The sequence below is a fragment of the Panthera leo genome, chromosome A3 (genome assembly GCF_018350215.1).
Source record: "Panthera leo isolate Ple1 chromosome A3, P.leo_Ple1_pat1.1, whole genome shotgun sequence".
NCBI lineage: Eukaryota > Metazoa > Chordata > Mammalia > Carnivora > Felidae > Panthera > Panthera leo.
Window position 1 is genome coordinate 84,625,516 of NC_056681.1, and position 25,239 is coordinate 84,650,754.

The 25,239-nt window shown below is 38.3% G+C and overlaps 1 protein-coding gene across 14 annotated transcripts in view; it reads right to left on the reverse strand.

Moving 5' to 3' along the window:
• Positions 1-15,956: 15,956 nt before the first annotated feature.
• The window catches only part of RNF113A (ring finger protein 113A), a 511,139-nt gene continuing 501,856 nt past the window's right edge, over positions 15,957-25,239 (reverse strand). For all 14 annotated transcript variants that reach the window (XM_042932492.1, XM_042932502.1, XM_042932501.1 and 11 more), the window contains one exon: positions 15,957-19,861. In XM_042932492.1, the coding sequence (XP_042788426.1) occupies positions 18,781-19,861 (1,081 nt within the window). In that variant the 3' untranslated portion in view covers positions 15,957-18,780. The remainder of the gene's footprint in view (positions 19,862-25,239) is intronic.

Below are 25,239 nucleotides of genomic sequence, written 5' to 3' on the forward strand. Positions count from 1 at the left end.
TTCCCCCGTGCTCTCTCTCAAAATAAATGAATAAACTTAAAAATTTTTAAAAATTACATTAAGACCCAACTATGGTAGAGAATTGCTTCTAAAAGTGTTCTGAGAAGAAAGAAATCATAGAGGTGTAGCAATTAAAGAAAGCTTCCAAGAGAAGCTGGGACTTCGTCTGGGCTTTTTTTTTTTTTTTTTTTTTTTAATGTTTATTTATTTTTGAGAGAGAGACAGAGACAGAGCATGAGTAGGAGAGGGGCAGACAGAGAGAGAGAGAGAGAGAGAGAGAGAGAGAGAGAGAGAGAATCCGAAGCAGGCTCCAGGCTCTGAGCTGTCAGCACAGAGCCCGGCGTTGGGCTTGAAATCACGAACTGGGAGATCATGACCTGAGCCGAAGTTGGCTGCTTAACCAAGTGAGCCACCCAGGTGTCCCTCGTCTGGGCTTCTAAGTGTAGTAGTTCTGAGGGTAGCCAGCCTCCAACATGACTTCCAATACTCCCCACTCCTGGTATTCATATCCTGTGGCTTTCCTCTTGTTCTCCTTCCCTCCTATTAATAACCCTGGAGGATGCCAGTAGTGACAGCTTATGCGGAAGTCCGTGTGGGGAGAAATGGAGGCGCTGGCTAACAGACAACAACCATGTGAGTGAGCTGAAAGAAGATTCTTTAACTCCAGTCAAGTCTTTAAGAGCAATCAAGCAGCATCAGCCGACAGCTTGACTGCCACCTCCTGAGTCACCTTGAAGCAGAACAGTTCAGGCCAAGGACAGAAGACGAGACTTTGGCAAGAACAAAATGAGCAAAGGAATGAAGTGGATCTGAAATGGTAATGATTCCAACGGACTATTCTGGCTACACACAACTATGTTGCCTAGGAAATATGCGTGTGTTGGGGGGAACACAGATTATTGAGGTTATTGAAAAATTTACTAAACTCTTAATGTGAAAGGGAATACGGAACCACTGAGCTTTTATTTCTCCTCTCAAAATTTTGGAAACATATTTTTAAAAACATAGTAATTCAAATGCAAGGAAAGAAAATATTTTGTTTATAAATTAGCAAAAGAAAAATTAGTTTATGTCTCGTATTAAAAAAGATGAGCACCACTCTTATAAAAAAATGTTTAAGTGGGCAAAGGGTTTGGGTAGACTAGGAGATTTGGTATATGAGGTAACTTTTATCAATTACTGGTAAACGCTGAAGCAAAGAATAAATTTATATACCATAGACCAATAGCTTGGTCCTTAATCTAAAAATATCTAAATATGTATTACAGAGATAAGAAAATCCCTTACTTTACTGAGACTTGATTTCCAATAGTGATTCCATCGGACTTCAAATAAATTTATTAAAACTTACCATCATTAACAAACATCACCTGAGTGCTTTAGACATTTTTCACATAACCACTTATTTCAAAGTGTACATATATATACATACTAAATTTAAAGTCCAGGAGCAGCAGTTTCTAATTTTTTTGCAATGCTGTAATAGGAGCAGGAAATAATTTTATGAATGAAACTTTACCTGCTTTAAGTACAAGCTTCTTTTAGCTGTTGGAATGTTTTCCTAAAGAATTGTGCCTCAGGCAAGTCTGTGATTTTAGAATAAATCAGATCACGTTCAATTGTATCAGTGTTTTTACTTTTGGCCCACTGTTTATTTTGTAAGTACAACTCAAAATCAACAGTGTAGTTCAGAGTGAGCATTAAGGAAGTTGTGCCCACACTGTAGGGTCTGCATGAACCGTCTGTGGGGAGTAATCTATTTGCTATTTTCCACATTTCTTCAGAAAAGCAGATAGAGCATCTTGCTTCCTAAATTAAAAGTCTTTTTCATTTTAAAACAATGCACATAAATTTCTGAAATATCAGAAAAATAGAAGGAATGTTTTTAATTGTACACTATAATACCACCAAGCAGAAGATATCACTATTACATTTTTCTTTCTTTCCTTCTTTTTAAAAAAATTTTTTGATGTTTATTTATTTAGTTATTTATTGAGAGAGAGCAAGCATGAGTGGAGGAGGGGCAGAGAGAGAGAAGGAGACACAGAATCCAAAGCAGGCTACAGGCCCTGAGCTGTCAGCACAGAGCCTGATGTGGCGCTCGAACTCATAAATCATGAGACCATGACCTGAACCGAAGTCGGATTCTTAACTGACTGAGTCACCCAGGCGCCCCTTCTTTCTTTCCTTTTTACATTTCTCTCTCTCTCTCTCTCTCTAAATATATATATTTATTTATTTATGGTGTTATATAATTATGATTATTCAGTATCCATAATTTTTATCCTATTTCTCCTCCCATTTGGGATTCATCATTTCATTCATTCAACAAATATTCATTGAGCAATATGGCATATGTTCTCATTTAACTTTAATTCCATACATATAATTTTTAATGCCTGCCTTAAATCCCATAAAGTACCTTTACCATAGTTTATTTAAGCAACTATTATTAAACATTTAATTTTCTGTCATTTTTTATCTTTGAAGTTTTTTCTTTTAATTCTTAATTTCTTTCAGTTGTAAAATAATACTTACAAATCAAAAATCCAAATAGTAAAAAAGGGTTTATATGAAAAATTTCCTTCCCACCCAGACCTCCAGATTCCAACTCTTCCCCTTATTTTTCAAACTTCCTTTTCTAAACAGTCTGTGTATATACAAACTTGCTTTTTTTTCCTTATACAGATAGAAGCATGCTATATACAATGTTTTAAATATTTTATAGTCTTTTATTTGTAGATAGCTTCTGGTATTCTACTGTATGTATATATATGTGTATGTATATATATATACACATATATGTATATATGTATATATGTATATACATATGTATACAATGTATGTTCTCCTGTATGTATATATATGTACATGTACATATATATATATATATATATATATATATATATATACACATACACACACACACACACATACATACATACATATGTATCAATGGAATAGGCTAGAAAACTAGTATATATACATATACTACCTACATACATACATATATATATATATATATATATATATATATATATATATACTAGTTTTCTAGCCTATTCCATTTGTTAGTACAGCTTGAACAATATTAAATTGTTCCTAGACTTTAATAGGGTTGTATCCAACACTGAGCAAGATTCTAGCTTTGGCTTTAGATAGAAAATCATGGTAAGGACGTATCCATCTATTATTATGCTAATGAATTATAAAAATCAAGAATGGATGTTGTATTTTTAGTATCTATGAAGATGAATGCATTTTCCTCCTTTGATCTATTAACTGGTGGAAGTACATTAATAAATTTCTTAGAATCAAGTCACCTCTGTATTCCTAGGATGAATTTAGGTAATGCAGAGTTCCAATAATACTACATATTTATATTCATCTTAAACAACATACCACAACTTTTCATTTTATTTTAAATCCTTTGCAAATATTATTTTATTGATTACATAATTTTCCATCTAGCAGATGATTATCATTTTTTTCTTAATCATCTATTGTTGGGGATTTGTTTCCCTTTCAAGTTATTTTAAACAATGAGGAACAGATTAAACAATTTTTTGATGTATGCAATATAACTCAGAGATAAGCCTCAGTCTTCTAGCCTTATGAGTTTTACCATTAAATTCAAGTAATGTGAGTCTCTATCTCCCTACGGTGGGAAACTTAGTGTGTACCACAGTGTGTCTCTTTGAGGAGCCTCTGAAACGTTTCTTGTTCTAGTTTTTGGCTTCTGCTGAATTTTCATCTCATTTGTTTCTGACCTCTTGTGGAAGCTGTCTTTTCTTTAGTTGACTCACCAGAGATCAGAACTCCCTTTTAAATTCCTTAAAACACAATCCAAACAAAGCAGCTACCAAAGATAGTTATGTGTAATAGACTTTTATTGTTGATCTAGTGATTAGTTACACTGAGTTATAGCACAACAGATAAGATTAATATTAGACACTGATGTTCTTGTAAGTCCTTTGACCATTTGTGCTATTGAGAATTAGTCATTTTGTGACTTTTCCTTTAACGTTATCTTCTTCCTTCTCCTTTCATCTCTGGACTGTCCAGAGATGAGCTCTCTCTCATGTCCCTGAAAATTAAAATTCTTCCCATTTCATTATGAGGAACAATTCAATGCTTTATTTATCCTTATCTCACAACTGGCCATGTCCTAAGGCCTGTCTTTCCACAACTGAAATGACCCTTCATATTTTTTTTTTTTTGGTTTGTTTTTCTAATCAAAAGGTATTTCTCTCCTAAGAAGAACTACCCTGCAGGATTTTAACATACTTCCCTAACCACCTCCCAGCTCTCTCCAGGAGGGGTGATCAGTTTCAAACATGGTGCTAAGTTTTTAATAAAATTAGTCAGATAATGCGGCACTGGTACTGGTGTGACATTCCTTCCTGTATTTTTCAAGCCTTTTGATAATGCAGTAATTACCTGCCTTTTCTGTTGACGGAAGAATTAGATTGTTGAAATCCTAACATGATGTATCTGTCAGCAGCATTGATTCATCATTACTGAATGCCAAGGTTTTCTCTGATTTAAAAAATGGGAGGATTAATTGATCAGTGTCTTTTACCTCCTCCCTCTTTCCCATTTTTATATCCCTCTGTATTCTCATGTCATGTTTCTACTGCCTGCTTCCCCCCCCCCGCCACCCCACTAAGAGAGATATCATGGTATGGGGTGGGAGTTGGGAGGGTCAGATGTAGTGTAAAGAACACACTCTTTCCTCTAGGTTAGATGAGCACCTAACTCTATTTTGTTTAGAAAACTTCTGAACAGTGCATATTGAGTTAGGACTTCTTTCCCCCATTTTGTCCTACATACCATCCAGGCAAGCAACCCCCTGTGGATTCTCTGACCACCTAGGACTGTTTCTGGTTAGATTATGTTTGTCCTCTGTATATACAAGATATGGGCCTTATATTTAGAGTGTTGGATATAGGGATTATGGTCCCTACGCAGTATGTGTTCAATGACATATATTCACTTGAGTCCACAACATTGGGTGCTCTCTATAAACAGAAATAGCTCAATGTTCAGAATCTGAGTGTAGATTTGTCTTCAAACTCACAGGGCCTGCATGGATAGTGCAGATAAAACTTTCCTTTTTAGTGTCTTAAAATTTCCTTTAAATATATTAAATAGGACCTTGAATCCGGCTTGTCTCCCCTGACACCTAGTAGTCATCATTATCATCTTCATCGTCTCTCACCACTCTACTCTCTAGAGTGCACTCTTCCTTTTCTCTCTCCCTCCTGCCTGGAGCCAGTGGACAAGAAATGCTGCACAGAGCTCTGAGAGAGGTCAAGGGTGCAGAGGGTCAGGACTGGCCAGGTGGTGAGAATTGAAGTCACAGAAGCAGATGATATCGGGAGTAAGTGTGAAGAAAGGAGGATCATGAGTCTTGTGCATTGCTGAATGGGGAGGGGGACAGCCCTAGAAGTATCAGAAAAGGAATAATCCAATTAATCAGGAGTAATATCATATTTAATAATAGGTTCTGATTCATGCCAACAGTGTGTTCCCAACCCTAATTAGTAATGGGGGAAAAATTATACCCAAAGCACTCATCTCTGAAATTATTCATTTGATATAGATATAATAATGATTAAGCCTCTCATTCATATTAATTGGAGACAAAATAAAATCCAAATATAATCCTCAATCTTCATTTACATTTATAATTCTAATCCACCTGCACTACCTTTTTTTCCAGCATAAGTAGAAAAATGAATGGTCAGCACTTTACTTGTTCTTCCATGTCTAGGGTAAGGATACAAATTGCAGTGAACTGGTCACAATTTGAGTCAACATGCGAACAAAAGAGAAGCTAGTAGTAAAGATCCTGGCAATTCAAATGTGGAGTGATAGGCTCCTGAAGTAATGGTTACTCAATGTCTCACTGAGGTGACTGTGGGTTCAGCGTTTTTGCCTTTAAATTCTTGTTCCAACACTACATACAAGTCCTTGGAACTGAGGAAGTTAACCTCACTGAGCCTTACTTTCCTCCTTTCTAAGACAGAGATGATAATAACAGGGCCTACTTTATACAGATGTTGCAAAGAATAAATGAGAGAATACATACAAAGCACATACTTGGCACACAGTAAGCACTGGATAAACAGAAGCCATTACTGTGATACAGGCAGTGATTACATAAAGGCCACCTATCACAAATGTTCTCAGATGCTCAAGCAGAAGACCCACTTAGGCATCCTTAACCCTACCCTATCTCATCACCTCATCAAATCTTTGACAAAGTCCTGGCTTTCTTACTTCCAATACACACCCGAAATCCACGCCCTTCTCTCCAGTTCCACTGTGACCACTCATGCCCATACCGCCATCATCTCTCTCTCCTAGCTGAGTGCACTGACCTCCCAATGGGTCCCTAGCTTCCACCCTTGTCAAGTCCATTCCTCAAACTGTAGCCAGAATAGACTTACAGAACTATAAATCCTATCAACTGGGGGCACTTACATTATACACTGTCTACTATTTGTTTGTTTTTATAATAAGCCCCAACTCAGCCCCACGGTTTATAAGGGCTGGCTGGACTTAACTCCTGTGTCCCTTCCTAGCTCTTATTCTACTCAATAAAGTTCAGCCATGTGACCACATTTTGGTTCCTTGTCCACACAAAGCCCTTTGTCCAGGCACTTGTTCTCCTCTCAGCCTGCACTGTTCTTTTTCCCTTCCTCTGAATGGCTGGCTCATTATTGTTATTCAGGCTTCAGTTCAAATTTCACCTTCCAGAGAAGGCTTTTCCATCTGCTCTAAACATGGTGACTACCTCCAGTAACTGTTGTCTCATCACCTGGCTTATTTTCTCCATGGTGTTCATTACAACCTGGAATTATAATGTGCATTTTTTGCTGTCTGGTTGAGTCTCTGTACGCCCCACTAGAAAGTCAGCCCCATGAGGGCAGAGATGAATCCTGGGGTTTTTTTGTTGTATCTCTAGGGCTTGGCATTTGGTATATTATCAGTGAGTATTTGTTAAAATGTTGAATAAATGAGTTGTGCGCCCCTTAGAAAGTGTGGGTTTATGTGAAAGGAGTGTGTGTGTGTTTATATGACTGTGAGTGTGAGGATGCTCTACTACACACGAATACGCAGGAGTATGTGAGTTGTGTCTGAGGGTGTGCCTGTGAGTGTGGTTGTGTTACTGCTTGTGTATGTGTGTGAGAATGTTTTGGCATGAGTATGTGAACGTGTGCATGTTTGTGTATTTGAAGAACATTAGAGAAACCGGATTTCTCTGGTTTGATCTGAATCAGATACTTTAATTAAATACTTAACAATTAGGGTTTAATCAAGTGCTTTAATTAAAACAATCCCATGATGACAAACTATAGTATTATAACAAAGGAATATTTTATAGTCCTCTATCTTAAGAGATTGACCTCATGAAGTTAATCATTAAAATGGGATATGTTGAATAAGAACTTGTGGGATTTTTGTTAAATCCTACGGGAACTCAATGCTTTTTCTATTTCCTCTTTAAGGAGACAACCCTGTGATCTACAGGGATTTGCTGGATAAATGCATACCTTTTCCTGCCTAATGTCCATGCCATTCCTACTGCTTGGAATATTCTTATCCCACCTCTTTGCTTGGCTGAGGTCATTTAGGGATTCACTGTCTGTCTCCTCCTCTAAGCTCGAGGAGTGTAGAGACCTCCCTTTCTTGTTCATTGCCACATCCCAGCATCTAACATAACATCTGGCAGAAATACTCAAAAGAAATTCTACATAGTAATTAAAAAGGAAAGCTAATACCTTTTTTAAAGTATATATATTAAAAATATTAAAAACAATATGACATATATATACATATATATGAAATGATTACTTTTCCCAAAGGCAGGGCTTGCTTGGTGTGTGATACACACATAGATGCTCAATAAAGAGAAGTCAGTCAGTTGAACCTTGAACTCATACTATCCTATGCCCATGAACAAGGACATTCTAAAATAAGACCACCTGATTACAATACAAATTCTGTCACTTATTAGCTATATGACCTTGGGGAATTCACATGGCCTCTCTGAGGCTCAATTTGCTTCTCTGTAAAACAGGTTTTCTAATGGTACCTTCCTCAAAGCAATGCTACAAGAATTAAATAAATACTTTGCACCATACTTGGAACATAGTGAGTGCTCAATAAATACCGAAAAGAAAAACAAGGCTATCAGAAATTATATCATTCAAACATTTAACATTTCAACATTTTAGCATTCTAGCCTTCAGAATAGGGTATATAAAAATATGCTTGTAGGGGTGCTTGGGTGACTCAGTTTGTTGAGCATGACTTCGGCTCAGGTCATGATCTCACAACTCATGGGTTTGAGCCCCACATTGGGCTCTGTGGTGACAGCTCAGAGGCTGGAGCCTGCTTCAGATTCTGTGTCTCCTTCTCTCTCTGTCCCTCTCCCATTCGCACTCTGTTTCTCTCTTAAAAATAAGTAAACATTAAAAAAAATTAATAAACATGCTTGTAACCTAACAGTGGGAAAGGATTTCTTCAACAAAAAAATTTTTTTTTAATTTTTTTTAATGTTTATTCATTTTTGACAGAGAGAGATAGAGCATGAGCAGGGGAGGGGCAGAGAGAGAGGGAGACACAGAATCTGAAACAGGCTCCAGGCTCTGAGTTGCCAGCACAGAGCCCGACACGGTGCTTGAACTCACAGACTGCAAGATCATGACCTGAGCCGAAGTCGGACGCTCAACCGACTGAGCCACCCAGGCGCCCCTTCAACAAAATTTCAAAGTGCAAAAAATTAGTGCTTTGATCACATGAGAATTAAGAAGAATTTTGGTCAGTTCAGGTCATGATGGAAAGAGTAAGTAGACAAATGGAGAAGATATTTTTAATATCTAACTGACCTTGATTATTGTAATATCCTTTGATTATTATTTATAAAAGGAAATCCTAAAAATCAACAAGGGAAACACAATTGTGCAACTATGATAGAAAAATGGACAAGGCATATGAACAACAAAAAAATGTATAGACAACAAATTCCCAAAGGCTAATGAGCATAACTCCTTAAATTAATTTTTATCAGAGAAATGCAAATAAAGAAATAATGAGATATCCATTTATGCCAATTAGTGTCACAAAAATTAGAAGCTGGAAAATGTGAAATATTGGCAGGGATGGGGCATGTAGGGAGTGTAGACTGGCGTAGCCATCTTGGAGAGCTGTCAGTACTTAGCCAACTTAGGTATACACATACCAATTCTGCTCCAGGGTATATACCCCAGATAGATTCTCACAGAGTGTCTTAGAAGATACAGCTGTCAGGATAAACTCAGTTGTGTTGTGAAACAAAGAATCCCCAAATCTCCGTGGTTTGAATAAACACAAGTTCATTTTTGTTCACACTATGTGTCCAGCACGCATTGGCAGGGGCTTCCTTACTCAGCTAGTCTCTTTGGGGCCCATGCTGGTAAAGCAGCCTTTTTTGAACATTGCTCATCCCTGAGCCACAGGGAGAAGCAGGTCTTAGGAAGTCCTGAATGGGTGATTAAATGCTCTAACCCAGAAATGACACATGTCACTCTTCATACAATTCATTGGTTAGAACTAGGCACATGGTCCACCTGACAACCAGGGATCAGGAATTATAATCCTACCTTGTGCTACCATAGAGAACGAATCTATTATAAGGGACATATACAAGAATATCCCCTGGAAGGACTCAGAGATGGGAGCAACAGATTAGATATGTACATAGCAATGTGGTTAAATTTTAAAATTATAGTGTTGAATACAAAAAAGAAACAGAGTAAGATCAGATACTATTTATGTAAAAACACATAAAGATAAAACTGTATACATTTCCATGGTTTCACCCTCTGAGCCCAAGGTTCTGCCTTCAGAGTCATTTTTTTTTTTTTTTTTTGAAGGGTGGTAATATTTTTGCAACTGAGTAGTGTTATCATTCTGTTTCTTGCCTGTAGAATTTGGGGGGTCCAAAAGCCTTACTTCATTTCATCCTTTCCCTGTGCCTTTTGGTCCATGTTGGCAATGTCTGCATAACAGCTGGCAGTGTTGGAATAACATTTTCAAACACTTTGTGAGTCTGCATATATATCATGAGATTCACACCATTAGACATTATGGTCGTCCAAAGATCTCTCCTGGATCACCCCATCTCTATTCCTCACTTCTACTGAGACTGTTCAGGGTATCCATGAGTCACACATGCCTAATCTCTCCTGCAAATTTTGTCCAGCCAGCTATACCCTCGGCCATCTTGCCAGAACACATACTTCTAACAGTGAATCTCCTAATTTTGTCTGGATAGACTGAGAAATTCCAAAATCAAGTCCTGGTTTTCTTTTACTTAATAATTCTCCCCTTAATTTGTCTCTTTCTTTTCCCATTTTATCGTAAACAACAAGAAGAAACCAGCCTGAACTTTGAACATTTTGCTTAGAAATCTCCTCAGCTAAATAACCACAGGTCATCACTTACAAATTCTGCTTTCCATATAACCTGGCAGAATACAATTCAGCTAGATTTTCTGCCACTACATAACAAGGATCCCCTTTTCTCAAGTTTTGAAAATACTGTTCCTCATTTCCTTCTGAGCCCTCCCAGCAGCTTCAGCATGCATTTTTCTACCGACATCTTGTGTATGGCAGTGTATGTATCTTGTAAGACAATACAGGCTTTCTCCGTCATGCTCTCCTTCTTAGCCCTCACCAGCAACATCTTGAAGATTCCCTTTTCTACCAACAGTCCTTTTAAGGAAATCTAGGCTTTTTCTATCATGGACTTCAAAATTCTGCCAGCCACGATCCACTGTTCAATTCCAAAGCCATTTTCATATTTTTGTGTATGTGTTACAGTAGCATCTCCTTCTCAGCACCAAATCTGTATTAGTTTCCAGTGCCTGCCGTAACAAATTACCAGAAACTTGCTGAAAACAACAGAAATTTATTCTGTCACAGTTCTAGAGGCCAGAAGTCCAAAAGCAGTTCCACTGGACTAAAATCAAGATGTCTGCAGGCCTATGTTCCTTTGGAGTCTCTGGGGAAGCATCATTCCTTGCCTGGTCTAGCTTCTGGTAGCTACTGGCATTCTTTGGCTTTTGGCTATGTCATTCTAATCCCTGCCTCCATGGTCACATTGCCTGAATTTCCTTTGGGGAGGGACATTATTCGATCTATAACAAACATTTATAGATATATGATCTTCTCATACATTATTATAGAAAGTTATTATGCTTGATTTCCTAGTGTGTGACCGTGCTTGCATTCAGGAAAAACTCTACATAATAATCACTTGATCCTTTTGAAGGCTCTACCATATTCCATTTTATAACTCTATTATTCTTTATTTAGCCAAATTTGACCAATAAACATTAGGGTTATTTTATTTGTTTTTTTATGAAATTTATTGTCAAATTGGTTTCCATATAATACCCAGTGCTCGTCCCAAAAAATGCCCTCTTCAATACCCATCACCCACCCTCCCCTCCCTCCCACCCCCCATCAACTCTCAGGGTTATTTTCAATCTATCTATATTATTTCCTTATTATAAAATCTCTACATATGTGCACACGAATTTTGTGTACTTGTCCAATTCTTTCATTGGAATATGTTCCAAGAAGTGGAATTGCTGAAGCAAAATTTTTGCATTTGAATTTTTTATTTATCTTATTAAATCACCCTCTAAAAATGTTCCAATTTAAAATCTCATTTCTCATCTAAGAGGGTTTGTCATTCCCCCTATACCCTGCTCAGCTCAGATTACTAACAATTCATTTTATGAGAGGCGAAACATATTATTTTGTAATTTCATTTTACATTGCTTTGATTAGTAGTGGAACATGCTTTATATCTATTACTTGTCCATTTTCTCCTGTAATTATCAATCATCTTTTAGATTTTCAAGAGCATTCATATTTTAAGGTAGTAGCTTTTTTATATTCAGATAACTTTTTATGTAGGCTTAAACCTATTATTTTGTCATTTTGTCATTTTTCTCTCTCAACTCTGTTAATATTGCCTTCAGTTATACAGAGTTTAAAATTTTTAGGAAACAAGATGCACTCCTCTCATTAATGTTTCTGGATATAATATTATTCTAAAAAAAAGCCTTTCTAACTCCAGGAATATTGGTCATTACTGGGTTTTTGTTTTGTTTTGAGTGTTTATTTTTGAGAGACAGAGTGTGATCAGGGGAGGGGCAGAGAGAGAGGGAGACACAGAATCCGAAGCAGGTCCAGGCTCTGAGTTGTCAGCACAGAGCCTGACGTGGGGCTTGAACTCACCAATTGTGAGATCATGACCTGAGCTGAAGTCGGATGCTCAACTGACTGAGCCACCCAGGTGCCCTAAGTCATTACTGTTAATATGACCTTACTTGCAATTACAGAATGGTGAGGTTTAAGGGCGTTCATGTTTTGTTAATTATTTCCTAGGCAGATTCTAGGCCTTCTAGAGGGTTCTTTGTTGTTGTTGTTGTTGTTTTTTTTTTTTGCTATTTTTTTCCTTTCTCTTTATTTTTTTTTAAATTTATATCCAAGTTAGTTAGCATATAGTGCAACAATGATTTCAGAAGTAGATTCCTTAATGCCCCTTACCCATTTAGTCCAGCCCCCCTCCCACAACCCCTCCAGTAACTCTCTGTGCTCCATGTTTAAAGTCTCTCATGTTTGGTCCCCCTCCCTGTTTTTATTTTTGCTTCCCTTTCCTTATGTTCATCTGTTTTGTATCTTAAAGTCCTCATATGAGTGAAGTCATATATTTGTCTTTCTCTAATTTCGCTTAGCATAATACCCTCTAGTTCCATTCACATAGTTGCAAATGGCAAGATTTCATTCTTTTTGATTACTAAGTAATACTCCATTGTATATATATACCACATCTTCTTTATCCATTCATCCATCGATGGATATTTGGGCTCTTTCCATACTTTGGCTATTGTTGATAGTGCGGCTATAAACATTGGGGTGCATGTGTCCCTTTGAAATAGCATTCCTGTATCCCTTGGATAAACACCTAGTAGTGCAATTGCTGGGTCACAGGGTAGTTCTACTTTTTTGAGGAAACTCCATACTGTTTTCTAGAGTGGCTGCACCAGTTTGCATTTCCACCAGCAGTGCAAGAGATCCTTTTTATCCACATCCTCACCAACATCTGTTGTTGCCTTAGTTGTTAATGTTACCCATTCTGACAGGTGTGAGGTGGTACCTCATTGTGGTTTTGGTTTGTATTTCCCTGATGATGAGTGATGTTGAGAATTTTTTTTAATGTGTCAGGGTCCTTTTTAATAGAATCCAAATATGCTTCTTGAATGCAAGGCTAGTATAGAAATATTCTGAAGAGACATCCTGATCAACATTTTATGCCAAATGAACTTTTACTTTACTATTAATCTGTATTCTGTGTTTATACAACGTGAGCACTTTTTTTCCTTCTGTTCTCCTTCACTAAATGCTCAAATCACTGTGATCAGATGCAAACATAAGTGAGAGGAGCAGAACCTGAGGATCTCACACAGGTCTAGTCTCAAAGGTTTCTGAGTCATAAAGACACGGCGTAATAACTGAAATGTGGCATCTGAACAGTAGTTATTACAAACTACTTAGGTTTCATTTTGTGTAATATTTTAACAAGAATAAACAAAGAAAAAAGCTTTGCGTCATATTAAAACTGAGAAATTGAATTCACATACCAGTTCCAGACAAGATAGGGGTACATTTTTTTTCTCCTTAACTGTTTATTCGGGGTCAGAAAAATTCCAGATAAAGTAAAATTGTAAAAGATGTGCCTTCATATGAGTTTATTTTTCTCCCTCTGAATTCTTAATCAGGTCCATATTTGGATTGTTTGCATTCATGTTAATCACTACTCAGAACTCTTTCTTTCCAATGTTACCTAATATCAAGGGGTGGATGAGAGGTATCAATTAAATTTTGCTCATGCTTACCTCTTGTGGGGATTTCAGACTTCCCTTTTTGGTTGTTATAAATGTAGATCCCTTCAGGGTATCCGCCTTTGCAACACCTGTCATTTTGCTTCCCTCAATGAGGTCATCACAGACGCACCTAGTTTTTGAGCTTTTCCTCTATAATTAATTTCCTTGAGTCACTGAATAACTTTATCTACCTTCTGCCATAAACTTCTCATTTTCTCTGATACCCTTATTTGCAATAAGTCAACCAGAATTGAGCACAACATGGCTCTTCCCTTCAATGGTGCTGAAATAATTTCTTCTGACTCACGCACTGTGCACTGAGTGGTGATCAAGGCAGTCTGTGATTTCTTGTTTAAACACTTGTATGTTAGATTATTTAACTATTTGTTTAATTGTACCTCACTGAGACTCTGCTCTCTGTTAAACCTTGTTATCGTTTGAGTACTATTCACTAAATACATCTTTCTCTTAATCAAAGTGGTTCAAGTCAAACATTTATTTCCTTGATTTAAAGATGTACTACCTGCCCAACACACATGTATTTTCACATTTCTGCAACCAGACTATGTCCTAGATTCATCATGCAATTTAATATAGTGTTTTTCTCCAAAAGGACGGTTACTGAATTCTTCGTCTTACGATGAATAGCTTCTTAGAATCCTGGAGGTGTGGCAAGACAAAGGCACATTAAACTTGGTCATGGGTTTGAGACATTCATGAATTGCCCTAAGTCCTTTTTTAACTTTACTCCTCAGAACCTCGCCTTTTGCCTTTTGTGCGTTTAGGCCTGAGCTCTTGTGGTTTGGTGTTTTTGACTTTCTTTCCTCTTTCCCATTTCCTTCTCCTGGATCCATATTTAGAAGGTAGCTAATCCAGGAGACCTACTCTGCTTCACCCACATTTATCAGGTCTTTTCCACTTACACCACATGGCATCTGGTAAACGCCTGCCCATTTGGGTTTTTTCTTAAGTTCTTTGCCCTTGAATTTATGGACGAGTCTTCTATGTTACAGTTTTATCAAAGGTTTTGTTCACATCAAGGATGGATTATGTGTAAACACTGTTTTCTCTGTTTTGGCTCCTCCTCATAAATGTTCATAGAATTTTTAACTATTGAATCCCTTTAGCTCTGAAAAGGAGTGGGTAAAATGCCAACTTTAAATACTAAGGCTCTGTTAGTTTGACTTTCAAAATGTAAAGGCATCTTTATTAGCTGTATTCTTTTAAATACTTAAAAATGTTTTTAATGTTTATTTTTGAGAGAGAGAGAGACAGAGAGCAAGCAGGGAAGGGGCAGAGAGAGAGGGAGACAAATCGGAAGCAGGCTCCAGGCTCTGAGCTGTCAGCACAGAGCCCGATGTGGGGCTCGAACTCACAGACCGTGAGATCATGATCCGAGCTGTAGTCGGCCGCCCAACCAACTGAGCCACCCAGGCGCCCCTCTTTTAAATACTTCTTTATCAAAATGTGTACCAAATGCAAACATATTTTCAGATATCAAACAAGTTTGATAGGTAGATGGAAAAATGTATGAATAAGTATACATTTGTATCTATTAAAATATGTGAGTGATTGCGCTTAAGATCTAAATAATTATTAGTATATTCATTTCTATAGACATACAATTAGATATGTGATAATGGATTACACAATATTGACCTATGTTATTGACACATGTATAGAAACGTATAAATTTAGGTGTATCTTTATAAACACACATAATCCATTCAGTGAGATGCAATAAAACAGGGTTCAAATTATAGCTCTGCCATTTCCTTACTTTGTGAAACAAAACCATTTAAATATTCTGATCCTGTTTCCACATCTATAAAATGAATATAAAACAATAATGCCTGCCTTACACACAACAGAAGGCTATTCAGAAAACCATTCAAAAACTTTTTTTAAACTACAAAATGCTTTATAAATATTGATGATATTTATTCAAACACTCCTCTTCCTACTCACGAGAAAGATCTCACCTTCTTCAAACAGTATATTTTGTCAATGATTTTGCATCTGGTTTTTTACATCCAATATGTAACACCAAAGATTTGAAACTCTTTTAAATGTTATCATAGGTATTTATGTACAGTAAAATACATAGTATATCTGGGCTTTGGTATAATCTGTGGTTTCAGGCATCCATTGGGGGTCTTGGAATGTATCCCCTATAGATAAGTGTGGGGGGGAACTACTGTATATATATTTCATTGCATTGCATTTATTGTATTGTATAAAGTTGTGTATGGTTTTAGAGACCAGAAGTATATAGCATAAATTTACAACAGATGTCAGCTTATTTTCAATGCTTTAGCCCAGAAAACCCACAAGGAAAAGCAGAATCTACTTTTAAAAGTTTCATTTATTTCCCACATGTTTAGGTTTAACATATCCAAAATGTGATTTGAAATAATGGCACATTACAATTAAATATATCAAATGAAATAATAAGAGAAATCCTATATAAACATCTGTGGCTAAAATTAAATTGAATACCCAAATAACTCAAAGACCTGAAATATCTTATAGGTTTTCACAAAATTAATCTGCAATCAGCATGGTCTGTAAAGTGTTGCTGTACTGAAGTTTCTGGACACCAAAGCCACCCTAGAAATGTCTCAGGAGAAGGCCCTGGGCATCACTGAGTCAAACACTGAGAACCAACTCCTATAATACATGACTGCTGACACTTGCTTTTATACTCTCTGTTGAGACTTTTTAAATGTAAAGCAGCTTTTTCAGCAGCCATGCCCAAGAATCTTCAGGGACTTAACTTCAAAATCGAGTAGGTGGAGTCAATTTGGATAAACTCTTTATCCTGGGAGCTCCAGTCTCAGGTTAAAAATACATTTTCTTTCCGTGTAGGGTGAAGAACCTTCTGGTCTGTGTTGGCTGCTCTCAGGTAGAATGAACACATAGGGTCAAGCAACACCGAATGAAGTACAACTAATATTAGAAAGTAAACTACTGCATCTTTCTTCTTCCCCCTCCCACTCATAAACGTGCCTGCATCCATTTCCTAAATTTACCACTCCTCCATTAAGTGGTAGAGTATAATCCTCCTCTCCTTAAATCTGGAGAAGGCTTGAGAATTGGTTTGTGGCCAGCAGAATGCATCAGAAGGGACACTGCTTGACTTCTGAGACCAGGTAATAAAAGAAGACCTGCTTCGTGCTTTACACACTGGGTTATCAGCCTTCAGGGTTCTGAGCTGCCATGAAAGAAGCAATTATTCTGTTATGGTGTGAGAAAGTCTAACCCACATGGAGAAGACACATGCTAGTGTTCCAGCCAAGAGCTCCAGCTGTAGTCCTAGTTGACAACCAGTATCACTATCAAACACAAGTAAAGATGCCTCCAGATGATTCCAGTCCCTAGTCTTTGAATCTCACCAACTGAGGTTTCAGACGTCATGGGGCAGAGGAAAGCCAACCCTACTGTGCCCTGTCTGAGTTCCTGACCCAAAGACATTGTTAAGGATAAAAAAATGGTTATTTTTCGTTGCTAAGTTTTAGGGCAGTTTGCATCATAGCAATAGTAACTGGACTACTTCTCCTTTGAATCTAGCTGGCCTCTTGCTTGCTTTAGTCAGGAGAATGAAGACAAAGTGACAGTGTCCTGGTTCTGAACTGGCAAGAGAACTTGCCATTTCCACTTAGGTATTGTGGCTCAGTGTCACGAGGAGAACATGCCTAGACTAGGCTGGTGGAGGATGAGAGACACGTGGAACATACTTAAGTAATCCCAGCTGAAGCCAGCCTACATCAGCCAAATTCCAGACATAAAGCAAAGCCACCTAGCTAACCACGCCAGGGAAATAAAAATTGCGTATTATCGAATGCCACTAAGGTTTTATGGTTGTTTGTTAACCAGCAATATTGTGGCAGGAGATAATCAATACCCCACTAAGAATCCAGAGCAAATAATACACCCTTCCTTCATCTCATATTCCTCTTTATGAACTGCCTTATACCCGTACTTTTCTTCACAGCAGCTTCTCAAATTCGTTACCTACTGCCTCTATTTCCACTTCCTTATCTCCTAGTATCGCCTCACCCTTAATAATTCTGACTCCTGTCCTAACCACTATACTGAAACTGCTCCTCTTGTCAACATCAGTTACTCTCATAATGCCAAATGTAATGCATTTGTTGCTTTATCATCTTCCTGGACCCTTCTGCAGCATTTAACATATTAGACCATATTCCATTTCCAAACCTTTTTTTTTGTTTTAGCTTCTGAGATACCTCCAGGTTTTCCTCCTACTTCGTTAGCTGTTCCCTTTTATCTCTTTTTTCTGGTTTGTTCTTTCATTCATTCATTTAAAAAATATATTGAGAACCTACTGTGTGTCAAGTATTTGCAGGGTTGGGGTGGGAGATATTTTGTGATCACAGCAGTGAAACGGGAACAAAATTCTTTACAGGGCTTATGTTCTAGTGAGAAGAGAGAGAAACAAGCAAATAACAAGTAAATATATACCAGACAGTGATAAATTCTATGGAGAAAAAACAGAGGAAGGAGGATAGACAGTGATAGGGACAGGATTGGTGTTGCTATTTTAAATAAGGCAGTCAGTGAGGTCCTCACTTAAATGGATGACATTTGCATGGATACCAGGAGAATGTGAGGGAGTGAGTCATATAGAATTCTGAGGGTGAAGTGTCCCAGAAACACAGGGAACAGCAACTGCAAAGGTTCTGATTCAAGAGTATGGTTAGCATGTCCCTCGGCCTCTTTTTTTTCCTACCCTCTTACTGTACTCATTTTCAAATCAGTTGCTTAGCACAAAATATTTATTTTGAGGTATGAGAATAATGGGAAAACTAAGTAATGGGGATTCGACTCTCATCTAGATCTTCTGGGAAGTTGGAAGCACCACCCTTTTCTGCAGGTCGATGCTTCTCCAACTTAGCCATTAATTCTTTCGCTGGATTGAAGACACCGTTGGTCTGCTGGTCACAGACATAGCAGCGAGGGGTGGTGCGGAAATGCTGCAGTGCACAGCTCTCGCAGAAATAATGCCTGCACTTGGTGACAACTGGATTCTGGAAGGTCTGGCGACAAATGAAACACTTGAATGGTATCTCCTCCTCATCGCTTGCCACTTCATAGTTTTCATCCTCATAGACACCATAGCGACCCTCATCAAGCTCACGTTCGATCTGCCACCCATGCTTGTAATCTGAACGGTCATGGAGGAACTTGCAGCTGTCTCCAAAGCCACAAAAGCCGGTCTCCTTGTAGTCCTTACAAATGTCGGGCTGGTAATCCCAGCGCACAGTGGCACGAAGATGCTCGGGAGCTCGGATGGGGCCCTTCCTCACCATCCCGGAGGAAGCATTGCCCATAGACGTATCCTTGGGCTTCATGTATTTCTTATAATTATTGATCCCCCGATAGATCTTGTCATCTTCCTTGCCCCTTAGCTCTTCCTGGATCTTCTGGCTGCGCTCAAAGATGGCTTGTGCGTCACGCTCCTTCTCTGTGTCTAGCTCGTAGACTGCAGTCGCCCCCATATCCTCTGGTCCCACAGGCTTTGCTGAGCGGGTGGACTTGTACACCATGCCAAGGCTCTGGGGCTCGGTCTCCTCCTCCTTGCTGCTCAACAGAGCAGCCACCCTCTGTTTACCACTACCATGGGTCTTCTGTATCATCGGATTGTGGATCACCCGCTTGTTTTCCGGGCGAACCACTGTGCTGCCTTCGTCACTGCTGCTGCTGCTGCTGCTGCTGCTGCCGTCTCCAGACTCCCGGTTGCAGATGGGGCGCTTTCTGCAGCCTGCAGCCCCTTTTTGTCTACCAGGCTTTTTGAAGAGGAAGGTACACACCTGGTCTGTCGTCTTTCCCGGAGAAAGCTGTTCTGCCATTTTAGAGTCCCAAGCTCCAGAACGGCTGTGGTGTGCTCTGTATTGAAGTTTTAATAAAAAAATAAAAATAAAAATAAGAACAATAAAATGATCCTTCACAAGCATATAACTCAATTTGGTACAGTTCTTTAGGATATGAGGAAAGGAATGCCTTTCAAATCTCATCTTGGGTCATCTGATCAAGTCTTCTGGAGGGTGGTCTCTGGCCCTGACACAGAGGCTACGTACTGCCTGAGTTTTAAATGCTGATTCTTCAGAGTTCAGTCCCTCTTTTCTCTCTATACTCAGGCCTTGAGTTAGCTCATCCATTTTCATAGCTTTTAATGCCATATTTATGCTGACAATGCTTAAGTTGACATCTTCAGTCAATACCTTACTTCTGAGCTTCAGATTTAAATATCCAAATGCACCCTTGATATCTCCACGTGGGCATCTCTAACTTACCATGTCCAAAGAGAAGTCTTTATTGCACCAGCAGACCCCAACTCAACCTCTTCTCCCCAGTATTTTCCATCTTTGGAAATAACTATCTACTCAATTTCTCAAGCCATAAGCCTTGATTCCTCCTTGATTCCTCCATTTTACTCATATCCCAACTTCAACCTTTCATCTTTTAGACTTTACCCCAAAACATTTCTCATATCCATCAACCTTTTTCTTTCTTTTTTTTTAAGTTTATTTCTTTTTGAGAGACAGAGAGAGACAGAGCACGAGTGGGGGGAGGTGCAGAGAGAGACACACACACACACACACACACACACACACAGAATCCAAAGCAGGTTCCAGGCTCTGAGCTGTCAGCACAGAGCCCAACGCGGGGCTCGAACCCACAAACCATGAGATCATGACCTGAGCCAAAATCCAACGCTTAACCAACTGAGCCACCCAGGTGCCCCAGCATCCACCTTTTTCTTTATCTACTCCTCTCAAGCTGTGCCAAGGCATCAGCATTGTGTGCCACATTCATGATATTCATGGCCAGTAGCCCCTACATAATGTAAGAAAGCAGAGGTTGATCTACGCTGTACCATCACACAAACTCATTTAACCAAAATCAATTTAAGATAAAGCAAACAACCTAAAACATGGACGAAATGCTGGCAAGTTTGACTTTTTCAACTAGTAGCTCTATATTTCGCTTATAGAACTGTATTTTTTCTGTGGTACTGAATACATTCCTATATGAGTTTCAAAAAAAAAGAAGCAAATTTTAGGTTGAGGCAATATTTAGAAGAGTGGAAACATCTCAGTGCTTTTTCCAAAGTCACTTTCATGTGTACGATTTTATGACTTTTATGTGTTCTGAGTGACAATTCTGGCCCATTCTTACTCTAGACCAGTTTATTAAATTATCGGATTCCTGGTTTTTACAGTGTGAATAGAGATTTTTTATGAACACGAATAACTATTATTTTAATAATAACTCACTGTGCTAAAATTTGGCATTTAAATTTATAAATAAGATCACAGCTGCTGACCTCTTTCAGCAAAGAAAAGAACAAAAGGAGTTAGCATCTCATTCTGAGAGTCCACCTAAATCAATTAGGATGTTAAATCCATGCATAAAATAATGTTTAATAAAAGTGCTTTAAAGGGAAAATTGTCTCGTTTTAAATTGAATGAATACAAAAGATGACACGAAGTTCCCGGATTACTGCTATGAGGCTCTAAGACACCAGACTCAGGCATTGCTAATAGTTCAACAGTAATTGGAATATTAATAGGATGTGTCATTCTGATTATATAGAATATGCATCAGAGTATTTTACCTGCCTCTTCTGGATTGATTGGAGAGTGGCAGAGAATAATCTGATTGTCGCTTCTCTCAGTTTAAGAGCCCCATTTCAGAATGCTTACTCGCAGACTCTATTTGAGGACACGTTAAAAATAAAACCAATGCATTTATAACCTAATTAGCTGGTCTCCATTGATTCATGTTCCAGATATTCAGTGTGCATAGCATTACTGTTTTCACGAACTACCTGTAAATATATGCTGGGTGGCACACTGGGCTAATGCACTAGTCTCTCCTTAGGGAACTGAACTAGCAGCTAATGTAGTCATCACTGAAGTACTATGTTTTGCAGTTTTCTACTAGTCAATACATGTTAATAAGACTTCAAAGTTTTATTTATCACTTAATCTCAGCCAGGTCCTGGGCTCTGTACGTAACATTAGATTAGAAATGGCTCCTGTGTAACGAGTCTACTGTCTAAAAGTAAAGGAGCCTTGACCTTTGAACAGCTGGCTGTCTCCGCTCAAGGGTATAAGCAAGAGGTCAGGGGTTCGCTGGAATCGTGTCATTTGAGTGTAACCCCTTCAGGGATGTGGACCCAGTCACAGGTTCTCATTGTACCCGGCTTCGGAAACGGCAAGTGCCCTTTCAAGTTTGTCTGCTGTGAATTTATCCACAAAGTTTCATATAAAAAGAAAAAAGAAGTCAGACCAGATGATCATTTCAGCAATCTCCTGACTTAAAAAAATATCGGAGTCCAGGTTGTATGTTCAGGAACGGTCATACCTCTCTAATTACATCAAGCAAACTGGTGAACTTTGCTCTCAAAACACGCAAACGTTCCTTAAACCGTGGAGAAATGGCAAAGCTCAACTCCGGGGCGCCGATGCAAACAGAGGCTTAAGGATGTTAGTGGCTTTCAGGCTTGAAGCTCTGGCTCTCTGGGCTTACATAGGATGTCATTGATTTACTCCTTCCACAGAGGTGAAGAGAGAGGACCAGGGGAGATAGGTTTAATTAATCTTAAATATCTCTGCAATTTAAGAATTGTAGGCCTGGAACAGTTCCTGTACTAACATGATTAGCAAATATTGACTTTTGAATACAATAATAATGTGTCATCTGAAACCCTTGATAAGTAACTTAAGTACTTCCTTAGCTTGCATCTTATTAAATTAGATGAGGTATGGTTGAGGCACATTACACAAAGACATTGAAATGAAAAATCAGACCTAAGGGTTTTAACATTGATTTTAAGAGAGCTAAAAGTCACAAAGAAAACATATATGCTTCAGTTCTGCAACCTATGAATGTAAGCTGTCTATTTTCTCTAGATGGATTTTTTTAAAGTATGTAGTAATTTTCATGGTGCAACTGTAGTAAACATTTACAATTTGTGACCTTTCTGACAGCTGTAATCAATCATCAGATTATGTATGATGACCATATAATTTTAGTTTTATGGAAGGTTAACTTACACAGATTATGAGCTTTTGATGTTAAAATATGGAAGAAAGAGCCATGTCATACTAGTGTGCCTGTGAATATGGTAAGGCTAATCTACCCAACCCCCTTCATAAGGTTTAACTTAAAAATGTGTACAACAAGTCAGCTAAGGAAAGAGTTTTAAGATGTAATACTAGTCAGCTGCAACCTGACAAATCTCACAGTATTGATTAGTTTTCAAAGGCTGTATGGCATGTGTACTCTACTTAACAATAGAATGGGAATGAGGGGAGAAAAGCCTCCAAATGTCATCAAAGCAAATGGTCTGTGAATGTTGCTTCAAAGCTCGTCATTAGTTGCCAGGGTATTTGGCCACAAAGCTTGTAAAGAGGTTTCTCTGGAGGGGTAGGTATGACAAAGTGCACTTCTTGGCAAGAAGACTTAGGCACTCGAGTAGCAGCACACATTAATTCTTGCTTGATTAATTCGAGGATTAACATTCTTTCTGAAATTTTGCCTGCTTTTTATCCTTTTCTTTTTTGAAACCAAGGATAGACCCCAGGCCTTTTCTGTCCTCTAATGAAACTGCAAATTGACTTGTGTTCAAATGGTGCTGGAGTAAAATGAACAATTAAAAATGTATTGGTAACAATGAGATGTATCAGCCAATCTCTTTAAGGATTAATTAGTGGCAGGAACAATCTTTCTTATACAACATACCAAGAAGAATAGAGCAGTGGTGGGTGAACAAGAAGGTGTCAAAGGTTTTTAACGTGTGCATACAAACACATGTATGCACATATCCACACACACACATATGTAGTACAAGAATATAGGTACGTATATGTCAGCATCTGTACAGGTTTAGACCGAAAAAATTAACTGCAGCTTCCTTGGAGATATTTATTCCACCTTAGTTAGGATGATTCGACTGTTGCTGATTAGTGATCCATTAGTTAGCTTGAAGGCAGCCAACAGATTTTACTGATCGTAATTTATCATTAAAGCAGAGAAATGCTTTAGGTATTTAAATAATGTATGCAGATAAATTCACTCTTATTTTTTTAATTATCCACCTGTACCAACCTTGTAAGAATCTTTGCCCCCTATCAAAAGTTTGCTCTCTGAGGAGAATTTCAAAGTTAGCCTAAAAGGAAAAGCCCTTCTCCCTGGTTGCATCTATCGATTCTGCATTTCAACCCACCCCCTCTCAAAATGCTCGGTATGTTTCAGGTTATGTCTGCAGTTCTTAAAAAAACTTGAAATTATCTCTACATTTGCCACTGCAGACTGAAGGCTTATCTTGCAAAATATGATACCTCTGTCATTTCTTTAGCAAAGATTTCAGATACAGTAGGGATAAATTGTAGTCCCCAGAGCCCACTATAAAACTTCAGGGAAAAACGGACGTAGTTCCCTTCTTTAAGACCTGTTTAAATAGATGATACTCTAGAAAATGTCATTTTTGTTAGGCTGCCCTAAAGTCAGATCTACTCCATGCCACCAATGTGCCGAGTCAGCATAAAAGGGCATTTAGCACTAAGGCATTTGGTAAATACTGCTTTATTGTGCTTCATCCTCCCTACAGGGCATTCTGAAAAGATGAATAATAAGTGTGAACAGGAAGAACAAGTTTCCAGTCCTGTCAAATTAATTAGACTAGTGTAGAATGAAGTGAGGTTTGCCGTTAGGTAAGTTGAAAACATGTAAAGAAAATCATCCAAGCAATCTGAAAGGATTTTAAGAGAGCAAAACATCCTCATGAATTTTTGTATATTTGCATGAGAGATATTATATATATGTGGATAACCGTGTTGCACATAAAAGTATATAGTATCTGAACAGAAAATGGTCTGTTTATGCAATACATACAACATATCCCAAAACATACATGGCCAGCCACAATTTGAAAGGAAAGCCGTAATTCAAACAATATCTATTAAGGGGGGGCGGGGCGGGGGGGGGGGGGTGGAGAATAGACCTGACCCTTTTACTTACAGGAGTAAACCCTGGTTCCATACTAAGAACTGTATCAGGTGAGCTTATTAAGAGATTCATGAGTGCACAGGGAGCAATGCAATTTGGTTGTTGTTTCACCAGGTTCCAGCTGGGTGCTTTTAGCCTCAGACCTTACGCAGGCAAAGATACAGGAAAGGGAGAGTTACAATGTGCAGCAAGGTGCTCTTCTGAATGCAGGGCCTTCAGTTGGTAGTTTGGGCTAATTTTAAATGACC